Source organism: Branchiostoma floridae, chromosome 2 (assembly GCF_000003815.2).
Source record: "Branchiostoma floridae strain S238N-H82 chromosome 2, Bfl_VNyyK, whole genome shotgun sequence".
NCBI classification, from domain to species: Eukaryota; Metazoa; Chordata; class Leptocardii; order Amphioxiformes; family Branchiostomatidae; genus Branchiostoma; species Branchiostoma floridae.
In genome coordinates, this window is record NC_049980.1 from 5,837,199 (window position 1) to 5,854,520 (window position 17,322).

General features: G+C 43.6%; 2 protein-coding genes across 2 annotated transcripts; one reads left to right on the forward strand and one right to left on the reverse strand.

The window, feature by feature from the left end:
* Positions 1–778: 778 nt before the first annotated feature.
* LOC118410219 lies at positions 779–2,214 on the reverse strand. The gene is made up of 3 exons (XM_035811781.1): positions 2,010–2,214; positions 1,397–1,482; positions 779–1,091 (listed from the first exon to the last, which is right to left on the reverse strand). Exons 1-3 carry the CDS (start codon positions 2,182–2,184, stop codon positions 957–959), a joined length of 396 nt encoding a protein of 131 aa, XP_035667674.1. The 5' UTR covers positions 2,185–2,214; the 3' UTR covers positions 779–956.
* Positions 2,198–14,052, forward strand: LOC118431902 (RNA polymerase II subunit A C-terminal domain phosphatase-like). The gene is made up of 7 exons (XM_035843337.1): positions 2,198–2,506; positions 3,164–3,256; positions 3,907–4,015; positions 5,017–5,154; positions 5,354–5,586; positions 6,323–8,347; positions 10,664–14,052. The coding sequence occupies exons 1-7, from the start codon at positions 2,235–2,237 to the stop codon at positions 12,543–12,545; spliced, it is 4,752 nt and encodes a 1,583-aa protein (XP_035699230.1). The 5' UTR covers positions 2,198–2,234; the 3' UTR covers positions 12,546–14,052.
* Positions 14,053–17,322: the final 3,270 nt, after the last annotated feature.

The following is a 17,322-nucleotide window of genomic DNA, read 5'->3' on the forward strand; positions in this document are numbered from 1 at the left end:
TATGGTTTTCGTCGATTTTTGGATCAATTCTCATTTTCAAAGAAATAGATCTATTCAGTTCAGCTCATCCCTAAGAACTTCATTCATTAAGAAATATACAGTGCATCAATACCAACGACAAATCTACTTAATACACATTGTCTGGATTCGTGGAACATTGAGGTAGGTTTGTGGACAAACATAAGGGCGTCAGTAGACAACAACGTCATTTAGGTACTTCAACGATTGTACCAGAAACTTCATGTTCGGCCTTTTGGTTGATATATTTATTACATAGGGTAAGTTAATGTCAATAGTGACGAGGGTAGGCTGATCTAACCCTGCCTGAAGAAGCTATGAAAACATGTGAAGTCCTCGCAAAAAATAAGGTAGTTTATTGCATGATATGCCTGAATGGCTGTGTATTATAATATAGTGTTGCATGCGTTTGAACGCCATAGATCCGTAGTTGCTTGTACTCTGTATAACTGTGAAACTTTCTACAATAGACACATCATCTAAACAGGTATATGCAGCTCAGAAAGTCTTTCTATATCACTATGTCTTCTACATGGACCAATATTATGTCTCTGGATATTCTTTTGAATATTTGTGATAGTCTGAAATATACATCCTCACAACCTGGTACAGGTATATGTACGTAAAGATTTTACAATTGTACGGTTGCTGTCCATGCTACTTTTAAGTAAAAAAGCTTAAAAGTTTGCAAAAGACAAATGACTACTGGATTTGCTGATATCTTGTTTGCATACGTAATAAATACGCTACAAAAATAAGATAACATGTTTGTATCTGAATTGCTGTGTTTTCATGAGCGTATTGCTGTATCCATATCCATATACATGTACATGTTGATGTATATATACATACACAAAAATACATCTTATTTGCACACCATATACGTAATGTCTCTTTGCACAAAATGACCTCTACATTAGACCGAAGTTACATAGGCGCTAACTCCTCTCGTTGCTTCCCTCCACGTCCATACCCAAGACACGCCTCTCAACGGAGAAATCATAGTTAGCCTCTGCCAGTACGGCAGACGCTTTGGAATGGCTGTTTTGGCTGTACTGTACGGGAAGGCACACCTGTGGAAAGACGGAAAAGAATATTCGTCAGCTCAATGCTGCATGATTAGGCTTAGGTCCCATGCCAATGGCACCTATTCCCGTCAGGAATGTAGCCTGGCGGCCGGGCTACGAAGCCACAAATTTGTCCCGATGGACTGTCGGATGTACGGGAGGGTACCCCTCGGTCTTCCCTGAAAGACGTGATTCACTGAAAGACGTCTAATGTTCGAAACAATGAATAAAGAAACTTGCTTCTGAAGAAAGCACATCGTCTTTTCTAAGAGTACGCTATTTGAGAACAATGTTAAGATATATTTTGGTACCTTGTTGGTCGGCGCAATTGTTGGAGACAGTTTCATCTCGACACCCTGGAGAGCGTAACTGTCATGGCTGCCTGACTGGGCGTCACCTGAGTAGGGAGGGGTGATTCGGAAATTTAGTAAAAATGTTTGGGTTTCCTGGCTTACTGTTAAGTAGGGGGATAGAAGGGGGTGTGAAAATTGTCAAGGAAAGGGCACAGAAAACACTGCATTGATCCATGTCCAGAATATAGAAAATACAGGTGGCAAGAGGCTCTGAGAAAATATAGATTATAATGGCGACCCTGTCAACTCGCTATACAACACAAACAGGTGATGTCTTGACGATTGGTACAGCAAATATCAAAGTACGTTTATCAAGGTTATGCCGGAAAGAACCAATTATTGTCTCATATAGCTAGATGGGCATAACTTAACAAGTACACTGTATCGGTGACAAAAAGGCGAGGGTACGTGTACTTTGTTGCGTCATTACACCAGATGATTATTACTTTACTTCCGGGTTTGGCCGGTGGAAAACATACGTTGTGCCTAAACCTCTACTGGCGACATTTTCTACTTCTAATACCATAACATACTGTACAGAACATGGCTAAGAAAGTAGCTAATCGTATACCTGTATGTTGTACAGAAGGAACTCTTTCCCAGTGTGAATTCTGCATGGTTACTCGGCCGGAACATGCGAGCACAAACGTGTCGCAGAAATATTTTGGATGAAATGTTTTGGACTGCTCAGTAGCGCCACCTAGCAGTTCATCCCAAAACTGCAGTTCCTCGGTAAAAGGAGGCATTGTGTCGTCATCATCAACATGGAGGTGATGCTACGATCTCCCGCGCGAAAATGAAGGAGACTGTGACTTTCCCGGGCTCGTCGACAGCCCGGCTGGTCAAGTGGAAGGTCCAGCCGGGCGACAGCGTGTACCAGGGCACTGTCCTCGCCGTCTGCGGGGCCACAGACGAGGGGGACCGCGCTGACAATGCGGAGGAGTCGTCGGAGTCGCAGGGTGGGAGGGGGGCGACTGGCGGGCAGGGGAGAGAGGTGAAGATCCGAGCGGACAGGGTGGGGGTGGTGCTGCAGCTGAGACGGGCGGTGGGGGACGTCGTCTCGCCCGGGTGAGTCTAATGTCTGCCACGGTACCGTTTTTGGTCTGATGTCGTAGACTTGAAGGATGTATTTATCGTTCTATGTCCTGCTAAATATAAAGTATACATACACATTTGAGTACGAGCAGAATTCGAAAGACGTTGTAAACAACGTACGTTATTGTCCTGGACAGCGGTAATTACCTTCATGATGAAGCTAAGTAACCACAAAATAGCTGCAATTACCAGAAGTCGACTGATCTGTCCACTAATTTTTGCAGAACTTCAAAGTCCAATGGAGATCTCAATAAACTAACTAACAAACAAACAAAATACAAAAATCTTTTACACGAATACACATGGAAATGAGAACAAACTTCTTCTATAAAGGACATCCCTCAGATTGAACATTAGATGTACTAGTAGGTCCTGAGGACCTACTAGTACATCTAATGTTCAAGACCTGTGTTTGAGGAGAGTCTCACCTCCAGCACATAAATACTTATCGAAAATAGTAGGGGTTCTTCACGGGTTGAGTGGATCAAATAAATCTGTCTAGATATGCAGATTGTACTAAGTACAAACCTTATGTGTTATGCCAGGAGGTGACAACCATGTTTTAGTACTACTAATTGCAGAATGTGTAGCAAAAGTACAATGACCATGTATTTGTTGACCTCTCCCCAGGACGGCCCTGCTGGACATCGAGGCCAAATGTCTGCACCGTACTGTGATCTGGGACATGTGTGCTGAGTGTGGGGAGGACCTCAGGAAGGAGGAGTAAGTACAGTACCAAACACTGACTTGGATTTATTTACAGAATCTTCACATGCATTGGGTTTGGCCTGTTACAGTTAAGTTAAAGTTGCCCGTACATCTGTGCAGATGCTTAGGGGTGGCGCCCATCTCGATTTAGAGTAGCCCTTGGGCCACACATGTTCAAGCCACTACAGCAGGGAGCTGGTCCTCTGGTAATGATGTGTGTTTAACTTCCATACTCTTTCTCATTAGTGCTGAGTGCTAAACACAGAAAGCAGCATGTACCATTTTTAAAGTCTTTGGAATGACTCGGCCGGGGATCAAACTCACGACCTACCAAATGCAAGGCGAACACTCTACCCACGCCATTGCACCAGGCCTGTGTTGTATCCCAAATGCCCTTCTGTCCCAGATACCCTAGGTCACAGTTGAAGACTCTGACAGTAATTTGCCCCTTAGGATATCTCAGAATGCACCATTATTACTTAAGATCTCTTAGAACCATGGAAGGTCAATGTCTCCTGACCCCCTACAATACTCATGTCTGTAGCATTTGCCATGTCATGAATCTCAGTCACTAAGAAATTTTGACCCCCTATATAATATAATATAATAAAATCCAATCTAAAGCCTGATCTAACATCACTTCTACCTTCCCTGTCTCCTCTCAGTGGTCCGTCAGCCCGCTCCCCCAAACAGGGCTCCCCCAAACCTGCGGACACCACAGCAGCATCAGTCAGCATGGTGCACACTGTTCCTGGCCTCAGGGTCACGCAGGAGGTGAGCTTAGTCTTTTATTTCGTAACAATAGATTCAACTTTCAGCAGCCCACTAATTGCCAGTCTCTCTCTTCTAATTGTGTTACTGTTAATGCAGAAATGTTCGCGGTGGATTAATGTTCACGGTTTTCGCGGTGGCCGCATCACCGCGAACCTAAAACCACCGCGAACATTTTTCTATTATGTTATTAGACTGCAGTCTATGGTGTTACCGCGAACTTAAAACCACAGCAAACATTGCATTTTGAGAATTAGATGGCACTACAATTAAGTAACCTTTGTATGTCGTCTTAGACTAATTTTTTTTTGGACGTCTATGTTTCATCTATTGTGATTCTGAAATTCAGAAGTTTAACTGATTTGAAAATCAAATTTTCAATACTTACCAAATGAGTAACTTAGTTAGAGTGTACAGCACACTCAACACTTTTGGCAAATTTTCTGTGCTGTATATTATGGTCTCATTGATGAGTTTCTTCTTTCCATAGACTTATATGTTATAATTCGTGTTTTTCATGGGCGCGTTCATAATGACGCTACGTAAAATTTTAGCAGATTTTTCATTCTATGTTGAGCACATTTACCCAATATCGTGGGAAAAAATTGCCAACGTCAAATAGACACTGGTTCTTTTTTCATAGCAATTACAAACTACGATTAGTCAATCCCCAAAAAAGGCACTTTTTTCGCTTTGAGTGTACAACCGCACCACTCAGAACCCAGGGCTGTGTGCCTCCGACCTAGCGCGCGGCTGCAAAACTTTACCTGCAGTGCTAATATCTTCAGTTACAAACAAGCTTTCACCAATCTAACTTTTGAGATCAGTTCCGCTGGCTAAAAGGGAATTCTCACCGCTAAAAACATGCATCCGTGCAGGCGTTCATTTCTGGCTCGGATCTCTATTAGGGTACCCACTCGCGGAGTAATACCTCAATGAGACCTTATAGAGTACATGATGTATACTATGTGTGATTTGACCCATTTATTGTTGTCTGTCTGTAGGAAGCCCGACTCCTGGCACAGAGGGAGGAGAAACAACTTTTGGACAACCGTAAGCTGGTACTGATGGTAGACCTGGACCAGACTCTTATCCACTCTGCTCAGGAGCCTGTGGATCCCAGGCTAGTCAATGGAGTCAGGGTAAGACCTTGTGCACCCACAGAAAATAATTGTGCGCACAGCTCCAATTTTGGGTGCACCTGGGTGCACATGCACCCAGTATTTCAAGCACATGCACCCAGTATTTCGAGCCCTGCCAGGACTTGTAATACTGCATGTACTAGTAAATGCACACAATATCTTCTGACTTGAACTTTTATGCCCCCCCCCTCTACCCCAGGACATCTACACACACGGCAGCCGACCAGAGATGTTCACGCGGCTGCGCCCCCACACCAGCGACTTCCTGCAGTACGTCTCGCAGTTCTACGAGCTCCACGTCTTCTCCTTCGGGAACCGTGAGTATGCCCACAAGGTCGCGACCTTCCTGGACCCCAAGGGCAAGCTGTTCTACCAGCGCATCCTGTCGCGGGACGAGAGTGAGGACCTGAACCGTAAGAACGCCAACCTCAGGTGAGTGGCAGGAAGTGCAGTGATGATAAAGGTATTTGGGACAAGTGTAGAAAAAACCTTATAGACTGTAGGGATAGGTACAGTGTTTAACAAGTTTTCTAAAACTCAATTGTCCTATCGGGCAAGTACATGCAACATTACTTGCCCGAACCAGCTTTCTGCTTGCCCAAAATCTAACTAACATTTTTCACTATGTATTTTCACGTGCAGCAATGGAATTCTTTTATTATTGGCTCTATTTTTCGGTGTTGACCAATGCTTGATGCGGTAACTGCGATAAGCAACATGTATATCAAAATCTCATGGAAAAATCTTACTTGCCTGATCGGACAAGTGGGGAAGGACATTCACTTGCCCGATAGACACTTTCACTTGCCCAGGACAATCGGGCTAGTGGACTTGTCCAACCCTGAGGTACAGAAAATTCAGGTCCAGAGGATCAGGTGCAGGTCAGGACCTGAACCTGGACCTAACTTAGTATGTGATGAAAGATCCGAAAGATTTTAAAACATCTTAAAAGATGGGGACTATCATTTTCCCATATTCAAGGGCACTACATGTATATAACAGTTCTTGCAAAGGATAACTAAGTCACCTATCTTGTGGAAATCTTTTGGTACCTACAGTCTTTAATGATGTAAAGAATAACTTCTAGTGTGTAGTTGCTATTTTTATTGTCATGTCATTTAGTATTATTTTAGTAGCATGAGATGATATCTGACTTGTGTCCTTCCAGGTCCCTGTTTCCATGTGGTGACTCCATGGTGGCCATCATCGACGACCGCGCGGATGTCTGGGACGACGCCCCGAACCTGGTCCGCGTGAAGAAGTACGAGTACTTCATGGGGGTCGGGGATGTCAACGACCCCAACGCCTCCCCTCTCCGACAGACCAAGGCTAAACAACCTGCTAGCTCGAGAGGAGACGCAGGGAAGCCAAACGATACAGCTGACGAAAAACAAGAAAAATCTGAACAATCCACGAACTCGAAAGAAGAGTCAGGTAACAAACCTGCAGATGCCTCTGTTGAGGAAAACGATAAAGTAGAAGACAAACCAGGAGGGAACAATGAAGACCTTTCTGATACGAAGGACAAAATGTCTGACGAGAAGGGTGTTGATGAAGATATGAAAGATAATGCAGATTCTGCGGCTCAGGAAAGCATGGAGGTGACTTCATGCGAGGAGAAAACAAACGCAACTGTCGAAGGAAAAGATCAGGAACAAAATGTTAATGATACCACAAAGGCTGACGTTGTGGATGTTTCCTCCAAGGAAGGAGAAGAAGAAAATCCTGAGGCAGGTTCCAAAAGAGAGGGTGAAACGTCGTCGTCGTCTTTGAATCCAGAAAAAGTGGAAGACAAAGACGCGACGGAAACAACGACAGAGACAGCAGAAGCTAACCAACAGACAGACGCCGAGCTCGAGCCTGAAGAGGTTGGACACATAGATGAGGACGACTATCTTCTTCATCTGCAGGACATTCTCGTACGGATCCATCACACGTTTTACGAGGCGTACGACAAGTACAAGGCGGGGTCGCTCTCTAGCGCCCCCGACGTCAAACTCATTGTCCCATTTCTGCGTAAACAGACCCTGCGGGGGGCTGTGCTCCTGTTCAGTGGGGTGATCCCAACCAACATAGTTCCGGAGAAGTCGCCCGAATTCCGAGCAGCAACTCTCATGGGAGCTCGCGTCGTGCGGAAGTTCTTCCCGCCCGGGAAGGATGGCGGAAGCGAGCAGGATAAGGGCGGTACGACTCACCTTGTGGCGGCGAACCTGCGAACGGAGAAGGCGAGGGTTATACAGGAGTGGAACTCGACGCGGGGGCGAGGCAGCCAGGTGTGCATCGTGGACAGGGCGTGGCTCTGGTGTTGCTGGGAGCGCTGGGAGCATGTGGACGAGCGGATATTCCCCGTCGTGGACAGCTCCCCCGCCAAGCGGGAAAACCTCATCGCCGGGACCGTACCACTGCTCCCGACGGGGGAGGCCAGGCCTGCAACCACTGCAGACGCACAGCCAACAAGCCAAGACGACCAGTCTTCCCCACATGTTCCTGTAAGGGAGGAAGCAGACAGCTCTCTACAGCACGATGGGAACGCGGAACAAGAGACAGACTCTGATAGACAGGTTCAAGCACAAAACCAACCTGTGGACACCCCACCCATACCAACACAACCAGTGGCTCACCAGAATCTAGTGGAAGAAGTTGCAACATACGATCCCGTCACGGGGAAAAGAGTTCGCAGGCATCCTTACATGTACCAGCACTACCCGTATCCCCCTCAGCACGTAATGTACCCTCCCACCCACGGCATGTATCCTACAGAACTGGAGTTCAACCATCCCGAGATTAGGGGTGACCACAGGTTCGTCCCCCACCCCTACCCCGAGAAACCCCACAAAGATGCGAGTTCGGCAGACGGCGAAGAACCGACCTCATCGCGCGGCACACGGAAACGTCGGCTTTCCACGATAGCAGAGACAAATCCGCTCATGGCTTTCTCCTCAGAAGACATTGCCAACATGGACAAGGAAGTAGAGGAAGCCTTTAGTGAAGACAGCGACAGTGAATCAGAGGGGGAGGGGGGCAGGGGAGAGCGAGAGGGGGATAGGGGAGAGGACAGTAGAGGGTCTTCAGACACTGTGGTGAGTAAGAAAAGAAAAAGGGAGGAGGAGGATGGAGAAAATGGCTCCTCTGGTAGCAGTAGCGACTCAGAGGCCGATGAAATGGCTGCTGCACTAGAGGCAGAGTTCTTCTAATGTCAATAGGTGTAGCATGTTTCTAACAGAGTAGTGCTATAGTCATGTGTAATGTTTATAAAAAAAGATTTATAAAAACATGTTGCTGTAAATGCATTTAAGTTCGCGGTGGTTTTATGTTGGCTGTTTTCCTGTTGACCGCTTCACCGCAAACTCAAAACCACAACAGAAAGTTTTGTTCTATCGTCTGGATGCCTACCCTTTGTCTTGTATTGTACAGTATTATGATGTATTGGAGGCAACTGTAGCACCCTTGCCCAGTGGCTAGTAGGCGGTATCCGTATACATGTAGATATTGATAATTCTTTCAACTAACTATAGCATGTATGCAAACTGAATATTTACGATATTTTCTCCTTAGCGCAAACAAAAACACCGCAAACTTAAATGCATGTACAGTTTATAATTGGCCACTTTAAACTTGGAAAGATGTTAGAAACTTCAAATGTTTGATGGCCATGTTTTAGTCAGCGGTTAATGATGAAAATAGAGAATAACATCTTTTTCCTATGACTTGAAATATCAAATCCAGTAACAAAAATGTTCTAAGATTTGCTTCCCTTGAAAGATAAAAGATGTCTTTCCAAGTGTAAAAATGGCCGTAATAAATAATGTTTTGTTATATGTAAATATACTGAGCTGAAAGTCGGACATGATTTGCAGGTTTGAATCAAGTTAAAGCAGAGGGCTAGGAAGTTACTGTATCAGGAAAAGTAAGTTTTGATACACTTTTTGTACTTAAGGGCTGTTCTATCTTTCAAGAACACCATTCTCCTTGGAACTTAAGAAATGGATTTGCCAAATCAGACTTTCACTTTAGACGATACATGTAGTTTGGCGTCTCATGAAGTCTTTGAACGATAGTACCGTATAGTAGCACTTGTGTGTGAGTTCATATATTTTATATACAGGCCATATTGATTCAGTTATATGGATGACATCCTTTTTGAGCCCCAAAATTGATGCAAAAAATGTTTGTCATGAAAAAAAGTTGCCATCACTATGAAATCTAAGTGGTCAGGAAGGTTGAACAAATGACGAAACAAACCGAGTATGTTCTGAATAGATCCTTCATTTTTGTTCTTTCACATCTTCTTGGCATTTTACGATGTTAGTATCCATTTTTCCAATGTTTTTATTTTGTGTACCAATTATGGCATACATTTGGTCATTTTGCAGCTGCATTGTAAAAATTACAGTGTGGTAGGAAACTTTTTTCTGGAGATGAACAAAAATTGATGCACGTGGGTATGTCTTCCGTATAATCGAATGAACATGACCTTATTCATGTAGGGACCAACAACCATTTGGGTTGGCTAGAAAATGTAGTTTTTGCTTTTTTTCTACGGCACGTGAATTCTCTACAATTTTTTCAACCGCCAAATTGTACAATTTTATATTCATGCAATATGGTAAAGCGTTGTCAGAAGATGCATTTTTGTACATCTGTGATTATATGTCCAACGATATACCATGAAAGAGACATATGAAGAAAAAATAATTCTATATGCAAGATGATCATTCATTGTTCTTACAGGGCTGTGTACCTAAACCCTGTACCTATGAAATTGTTTAGGTACAGATCGGGACCTGGACACCTCAATACCTGTACCTGTACCTGAACAAAATAAATCACTAGTAGACCACTAGTAGACCACTTTCAGGGTGTCTACTAGTGAAGTATATAAAGATGTATAAAATCCCATCTTCAAAATGCCAATTTTGATAACCTGCCAGTTGAAGATTGAGAAAACTTACAAATGACTAATTTTGAGACTAGAGTCCATTCCAAGACACCATGAGGGTTTTTAGGCGATATTTATAATTAGTCTGAATTATTTTGAATAAAAGAATATCTGAGCCACAATAATCAAATTATTTTTAAAAAATTGACTGAGAAAGTACTAACATATTTGAATTCCTTTGAATATTTAAAAAACATTTTGAAAGTAACTGTACAAAAATATCTTTATTTAGAATAATTGTGAAACCTCTGTGTGATTATTTGATGTTTACAAATATTTACAAAAAATGGTAAACCTCGCCAAATGGTTAAATTAGTTTATTGCCCCCATAAAAGTAAGCCCCATTGTTTTATCTGTATATTTTTAGATTTCACTGCTGGGCACTGGTGGATCCTTTGTGGTGGACCATTGTTGCATGGCACCCAACCATACTTTGCAAGGATGTGTGAATTGCTATCTTCCCAGCCCACTGAACCATTTACAAAAAATGGTAAATAATGGTAGAATGCTGTTATCATTATTTAGAAACCATTAGAAGTATCCAATTCCACACGATGAATATTTCCAAAGTTTTACAGGACCAGGCCAAGCCAAGGCTAAACAACCTGCTAGCTCGAAAGGAGACGCGGGGAAACCGGATGACACAGCAGACGAAAAACAAGAAAAATCTGAACAATCCACGAACTCGAAAGAAGAGTCAGGTAACAAAGCTGCTTCTGTTGAGGAAAACGATAAAGGAGAAGACAAACCAGGAGGGAACAATGAAGACCTTTCTGATACGAAGGACAAAACGTCTGACGAGAAGGGTGGTGATGAAGATATGAAAGATATTGCAGATTCTGCGGCTCAGGAAAGCATGGAGGTGATTACAAGTGAGGAGAAAACAAACGCAACTGTCGACGGAAAAGATCAGGAACTAAATGTTAATGATACCACAAAGGCTGCTGTTGTGGATGTTTCCTCCAAGGAAAGAGAAGAAGAAAACCCCGAGACAGGTTCCAAAAGAGAGGGTGAAACGTCGTCGTCGTCTTCGAATCCAGAAAAAGTGGAAGACAAAGACGCGACGGAAACAGCTACAGAGACAGCAGAAGCGAACCAACAGACGGACGCTGAGCTCGAGCCTGAAGAGGTTGGACACATAGATGAGGACGATTATCTTCTTCATCTGCAGGACATTCTCGTTCGTATCCATCACACGTTTTACGAGGCGTACGACAAGTACAAGGCGGGGTCGCTCTCTAGCGCCCCTGACGTCAAACTCATTGTCCCATTCCTGCGTAAACAGACCCTGCGGGGGGCCGTGCTCCTGTTTAGTGGAGTGATCCCTACCAACATAGTCCCTGAGAAGTCGCCCGAATTCCGAGCAGCAACTCTCATGGGAGCTCGCGTCGTGCGGAAGTTCTTCCCGCCCGGGAAGGATGGTGGAAGCGAGCAGGATAAGGGCGGTACGACTCACCTCGTCGCGGCGAACCTGCGGACGGAGAAGGCGAGGGTTATACAGGAGTGGAACTCGACGCGGGGGCGGGGCAGCCAGGTGTGCATCGTGGACAGGGCGTGGCTCTGGTGCTGCTGGGAACGCTGGGAGCACGTGGACGAGCGGATATTCCCCGTCGTGGACAGCTCCCCCGCCAAGCGGGAAAACCTCATCGCCGGGACCGTACCACTGCTCCCGACGGGGGAGGCCAGGCCTGCAGACGCACAGCCAACCAACGAAGACGTTCAGTCTTTACCACATGTTCCTGTAAGAGAGGAAGCAGACAGCTCTCTACAGCACGATGGGAACGCGGAACAAGAGACAGACTCTGATAGGCAGGAGATGGTACAAGCACAAAACCAACCTGTGGACACCCCTCCCGTACCAACACAACCGGTGGCTCACCAGAATCCGGTGGAGGAAGTTGCAACATACGATCCCGTCACGGGGAAAAGAGTCCGCAGGCATCCTTACATGTACCAGCAATACCCGTACCCCCCTCAGCACGTAATGTACCCTCCCACCCACGGCATGTACCCTACAGAACTGGAGTTCAACCATCCCGAGATAAGGGGTGACCACAGGTTCGTCCCCCACCCTTATCCCGAGAAACCCCACAAGGATGCGAGCTCTGCGGACGGCGAAGAACCGACCTCATCGCGCGGGCCACGGAAACGTCGGCTTTCCACTATAGCGGAGACAAATCCGCTCATGGCTTTCTCCTCAGAAGACATTGCCAACATGGACAAGGAAGTGGAGGAAGCCTTTAGTGAAGACAGCGACAGTGAATCAGAGGGGGAGGGGGGCAGGGGAGAGCGAGATGGGGATAGGGGAGAGGACAGTAGAGGGTCTTCAGACACTGTGGTTAGTAAGAAAAGAAAAAGGGAGGAGGAGGATGGAGAAAATGGCTCCTCTGGTAGCAGTAGTGACTCAGAGGCCGATGAAATGGCTGCTGCACTAGAGGCAGAGTTCTTCTAATGTCCATAGTGTAGCATGTTTCTAACAGAGTAGTGTTATAGTCATGTGTAATGTTTGTAAAAAAAGATTTATAAAAACATGTTGCTGTAAATGCATTTAAGTTCGCGACAGTTTTATGTTTCTGGATTTTCCTGTTGGCAGCTTCACCGCAAACTCAAAACCACCACAGAAAGTTTTGTTCTATCGTCTGGACGCCTACCCTTTGTCTTAAGTGCTACATGTACATATTATACATTGTACAGTAATATGATATGATGGAGGCAACTGTAGTACCCTTGCCCAGTGGCTAGTAGGCGGTTTCCGTAAAGATATTAATAATTCTCTCATCTAACTATGGCGTGTGTGCAAACTGAAAACCACTGTGAACGCTCCATATATTCTCCTTACTGCAAAATAAAACACCGCAAACTTAAATGCATTTACAGTATATAATTGGCCACTTTAAACTTGGAAAGATGTTAGAAACTTTGACATGTCTGATGGCAAAGTTTTAAAGTCAGCAATTAATGATAAAAAGATCAACTGCGTTATAAAGGAAAGCATATTTTTCTCATGACTTGAAATTTCTAATCCGGTAACAAAAAAGCTCAAGGGTTTGCTTCCCTTGAAAGATAAAGGATGTCTTTCCAAGTGTAAAAATTGCCGTAATAAATAGTGTTTTGTTATATGTAAATATACAGAGCCGCCAAGTTGGACAAGACTTTCAGATTCGAATCAAGTTAAAGCAGAGGGCTAGGAAGTTACTGTATCAGGAAAAGTAAGTTTTGATACACTTTTTGTACTTAAGGGCTGTTGTATCTTTCAAGAACACCAATCTCCTTGAAACTTGAGAAATGGATCGGCCAAATCAGACTTTCACTTTAGACGATACCTGTAGTTTGGCAAGTCTTCAAACGATAGTACCGTATAGTAACACTTGTGTGTGAGTTCATATATTTTATATACAGGCCATATTGATTCAGTTATATGGATGACATCCTTTTTGAACCCCAAAATTGATGCAAAAAATGTTTGTCATGAAAAAAAGTTGCCATCACTATGAAATTTAAGTGGTCAGGAAGGTTGAACAAGTGACGAAACATACAGAGTATTTTCTGAATAGATCCTTCATTTTTCCTCTTTCACATCTTTGACTTTTACAACGGTACTATGCATTTTTCCGATGTTTTTATTTTGTTTACAAACTATGGCATACATTTGGTCATTTTGCGGCTGCATTGTAAAAATTACAGTCTGGTAGGAAACTTTTTTCTGGAGATGGACAAAAATTTATGCACGTAGGGATGTCTTCCGTATAATCAAATGAACATGACCTTATTCATGTAGGGACCAACAACCATTCGGGTTGGCTAGAAAATGTAGTAAGAATTTTTTGCTTTTTTTCTACAGCACGTGAATTCTCTACAATTTTTTCAACCAACAAATTGTACAATTTTATATTCATGCAATATGGTAAAGCATTGTCAGAAGATGCATTTTTGTACATCTGTGATTATATGTCCAACAATATACCATGAAAGAGACATGAAGAAAAAATGACACTATATGCAAGATGATCATTCATTGTTCTTACAGGGCTGTGTACCTAAACCCTGTACCTAAGGTTTGGGTTTAGGTACAGATCGGGACCTGGACACCTCAATACCTGTACCTGTACCTGAACAAAATAAATCACTAGTAGACACCACTTTCAGGGTGCCTACTAGTGAAGTATCAATAGATGTATAAAATCCCATCTTCAAAATGCCAATTTTGCTAACCTGCCAGTTGAAGATTGAGAAAACTTACAAATGACTAATTTGGAGACTAAGATATACAAATTCTAATGCAAAGATAGCAATTTACACAACAAAAAAGAAAACAAGTACATGTAAAACTTATGGATGATAGACCATAGTTTGTTGTTTAGGTAAAGGTACAGGTCAGGACCTGTAACTGAACTACGGTACCTGTACCTCATATTTTTTAGGTGCACAGCTCTAATATTAATAATGTAGCCCCCATATATAATCTCCAAGCAGATCCTATGGTAGCACAAGATTGCATCAAAAGCTGGCAGAGGAGTGAAGCCGGCTTAGGAGTGTGTTTCGCTACTGCGGATCTGCCCCCACTGAAACAGGGAAGAGCGTTTCTATTCAACAATGGTGTTGCTGCCCCTCCTTGTGGCCATGTGCTAATGATTTTACGAGCGACTTACACCAGTGACCAGCACATGTCCCAGTTGAAAGCACCAAACAGGAAGGAGGGCAATTAGCACCTACACTGCAAGCACAGTTTGATTAGGAAACAATTGGATGTTAATAGCCTTTGTTCTAGCCGACCAGGGGCAGATTCTACATGTCAAATGTACACCTCTTGGCTGACTACACTCCTTGGCCAGTTTGGTACTATCTTATGCCATTGTAGGATCTGCTTGGAGATTACCCATATACACCATTTTTAATTTATACGCACACATCCTATCCTGTAGAATTTTTGACCAATGAGCGACTAGATATTTCACTTATCGCTTAAAGAATTTCATAGAATTTTTTTTTTTTACATATGGTATGTTATGCTGTTCTTGAAATCATACTTTCACATTGTGCATTATTTTCCAGTTATGAAATCAAGGATCAGAAAACTTTAATTTTTGTCACTGAACATTTTGCGTGAAGTAATCACCATTTAGTGGAAAGGAGTTTGAAACTAAACATTATGAAAATGAAGAACAAAGAAGGAATTTGCACGGAAATGTTTTATTGGGAACAATTAGACAATAGCAGTAGATACAGAATATTAGAATACAAAATATTAATAAAAAAAGTTCATTATTTTCTATCAACAACCTTTGAGAATTGGAGGGGGCATCTTGAAAAAAGAAAGGACATTTTTTAATGTGAAGTTGCTGTCTAGTGAGTGGAAGCCAGTTAATTGCACGTCGGATAAACGCACACTTCGGTCAATTGCACAGAATCCCAAAATCCTTTGGCGGTGCGGTCCAACTGGGTAACTTCGCATTATCGCACACGCCGGATAATTGCACGGGATTCGCTGGCAAATTGGGTGTGCAATTAAGCGGCTTCCACTGTATCTGCCAGCTCTGTGTAACATTAAGAAAGCTTTACCATCCTTTGGCATCATATTGGCGTAATGGTTAGGGCACCACATTACTTTCTTCACTTCACTCTACAAAGAACATTTTTGGACTACGTTCTTACCATGCTTTTATACCATTGTCAGGACACATTTGATATATTTTTACCATCAAAACAGCTAAATAAAGCCTTTAACATGTGTTGTACAAAGAATCAAACTAGTTGATTTTCTAATTGTGTTCTCTTGATGTGTTTGTGTTTTTCCTTCTGCTTAAAGTAAGTACTAGTACCCCACTGGGCCACACGTCAGTGACTGAAAAACATTGCTGTCGCCTGAAATTGCGAATGCTTTGGAATTTTTTTTTTTAAATTGAAGGATAAGTGTTTTATGTTTGTGTTCAGGTACAGGCACTTTTGTGTGTGGATGGTGTTCAGCATCAAAGACAAATCTTTGTGTGGATGGTGTTCAGGGACAGGTGTGTTTGTATGTGGATGGTGTTCTTCACCAGGGACAGATGTGTTAGATGGTGTTCAGGGGAAGGTATGTATGTGGATAGTGTTCAGTACCAGGAACATGGTTGTCTGTGGATGGTGCTCTGCATCTGGGACAAACCTTTATGTGGATGGTGTTCAGGGACAGGTGTGTTTGTATGTGGATGATGTTCTGCACTAGGAGCAGATATGTATGTGGATAGTGTTCGGAACCAAGAACATGGTTGTTCGTGTGGATGGAGTTCACGGACAGGTGCGTTTGTGTGCGGATGGTGTTCAGGGGCAGGTATGTATATGGGTGGTGTTCAGCACTAAGGACAGGTCTGTTTGTGTGTGGATGGTGTTCAGCACCAGGGACAAGTCTGTGTGTGGATGGTGTTCAGCACCAGGGACAGGTCTGTGTGTGTGGATGGTGTTCAGCACCAGGGACAGGTATGTATGTGGGCGGTGTTCAGCACCAATGGCAGGTGTGTTTGTGTGTGGATAGTGTTCAGCACCAGGGACAGAAATGTTTGTGTGTGGATGGTGTTCAGCACCAGGGACAGGTGTATTTGTGTGTGGATGGTGTTCAACACCCTTAACAGATGGGTTTGTGGATGGTGTTCAGGGCCAGGTGGTTTTATGGATAGTATTCAGCACCAAGTACACATGTGTTTGTGTGTGAAACAGGTTTGTGTGTGGATGGTGTTGAGTAACAAGGAAAGGTATTTTTGTGTGTGGATGGTGTTCAGGGACAGGTGTGTTTGTTCGTTGATGCTGTTCAGAACTAAGGACAGGTAAGTTTGTGTGTGGATGGTATACAGTACCAAGGACAGGTTTGTTCGTGTCTGGATTGTGTTCAGTACCAGGGACAGGAATGTTTGTGTGTAGATGGTGTTCAGGGACAGGTGTGTTTGTGTGTGGACGGTGTTCACCACCTTTGACAGATGTGTGTTCAGCAACTGGTTTGTGTGTGGATGGTGTTGAGCATCAAGGAAAGATATTTTGTGTGTGAATGTTATTCAGGAACAGGTGTGTTGATGTCTTGATGCTGTTACTAAGGACAGGGTTGTTCGTCTGTGGAGTGTGTTTAGCACCAGAGACAAATATGTATGTTTGTGGATCGTTTTCAGCGCCAGGGACAGGTAAGTTTATGTGTGGATGGTATTCAGTATCAAGGGCAATTGTGTTTGTGTGTGGATGGTATTCAGTACCAATGGTAAATGGTA

Coding starts and splice junctions, on each gene's coding strand:
- LOC118410219 (XM_035811781.1), bottom strand. CDS start 2,184: ATGCCTCCTTTTACCGAGGAACTGCAGTTTTGGGATGAACTGCTAGGT. Junction 1,483..2,009: donor TCCTTCTGTACAACATACAG/GTATACGATTAG, acceptor CTCCCTACTCAG/GTGACGCCCAGTCAGGCAGC. Junction 1,092..1,396: donor CAATTGCGCCGACCAACAAG/GTACCAAAATAT, acceptor GTCTTTCCACAG/GTGTGCCTTCCCGTACAGTA.
- LOC118431902 (XM_035843337.1), top strand. CDS start 2,235: ATGAAGGAGACTGTGACTTTCCCGGGCTCGTCGACAGCCCGGCTGGTC. Junction 5,587..6,322: donor CGTAAGAACGCCAACCTCAG/GTGAGTGGCAGG, acceptor GTGTCCTTCCAG/GTCCCTGTTTCCATGTGGTG. Junction 8,348..10,663: donor CTAGAGGCAGAGTTCTTCTA/ATGTCAATAGGT, acceptor ATATTTCCAAAG/TTTTACAGGACCAGGCCAAG.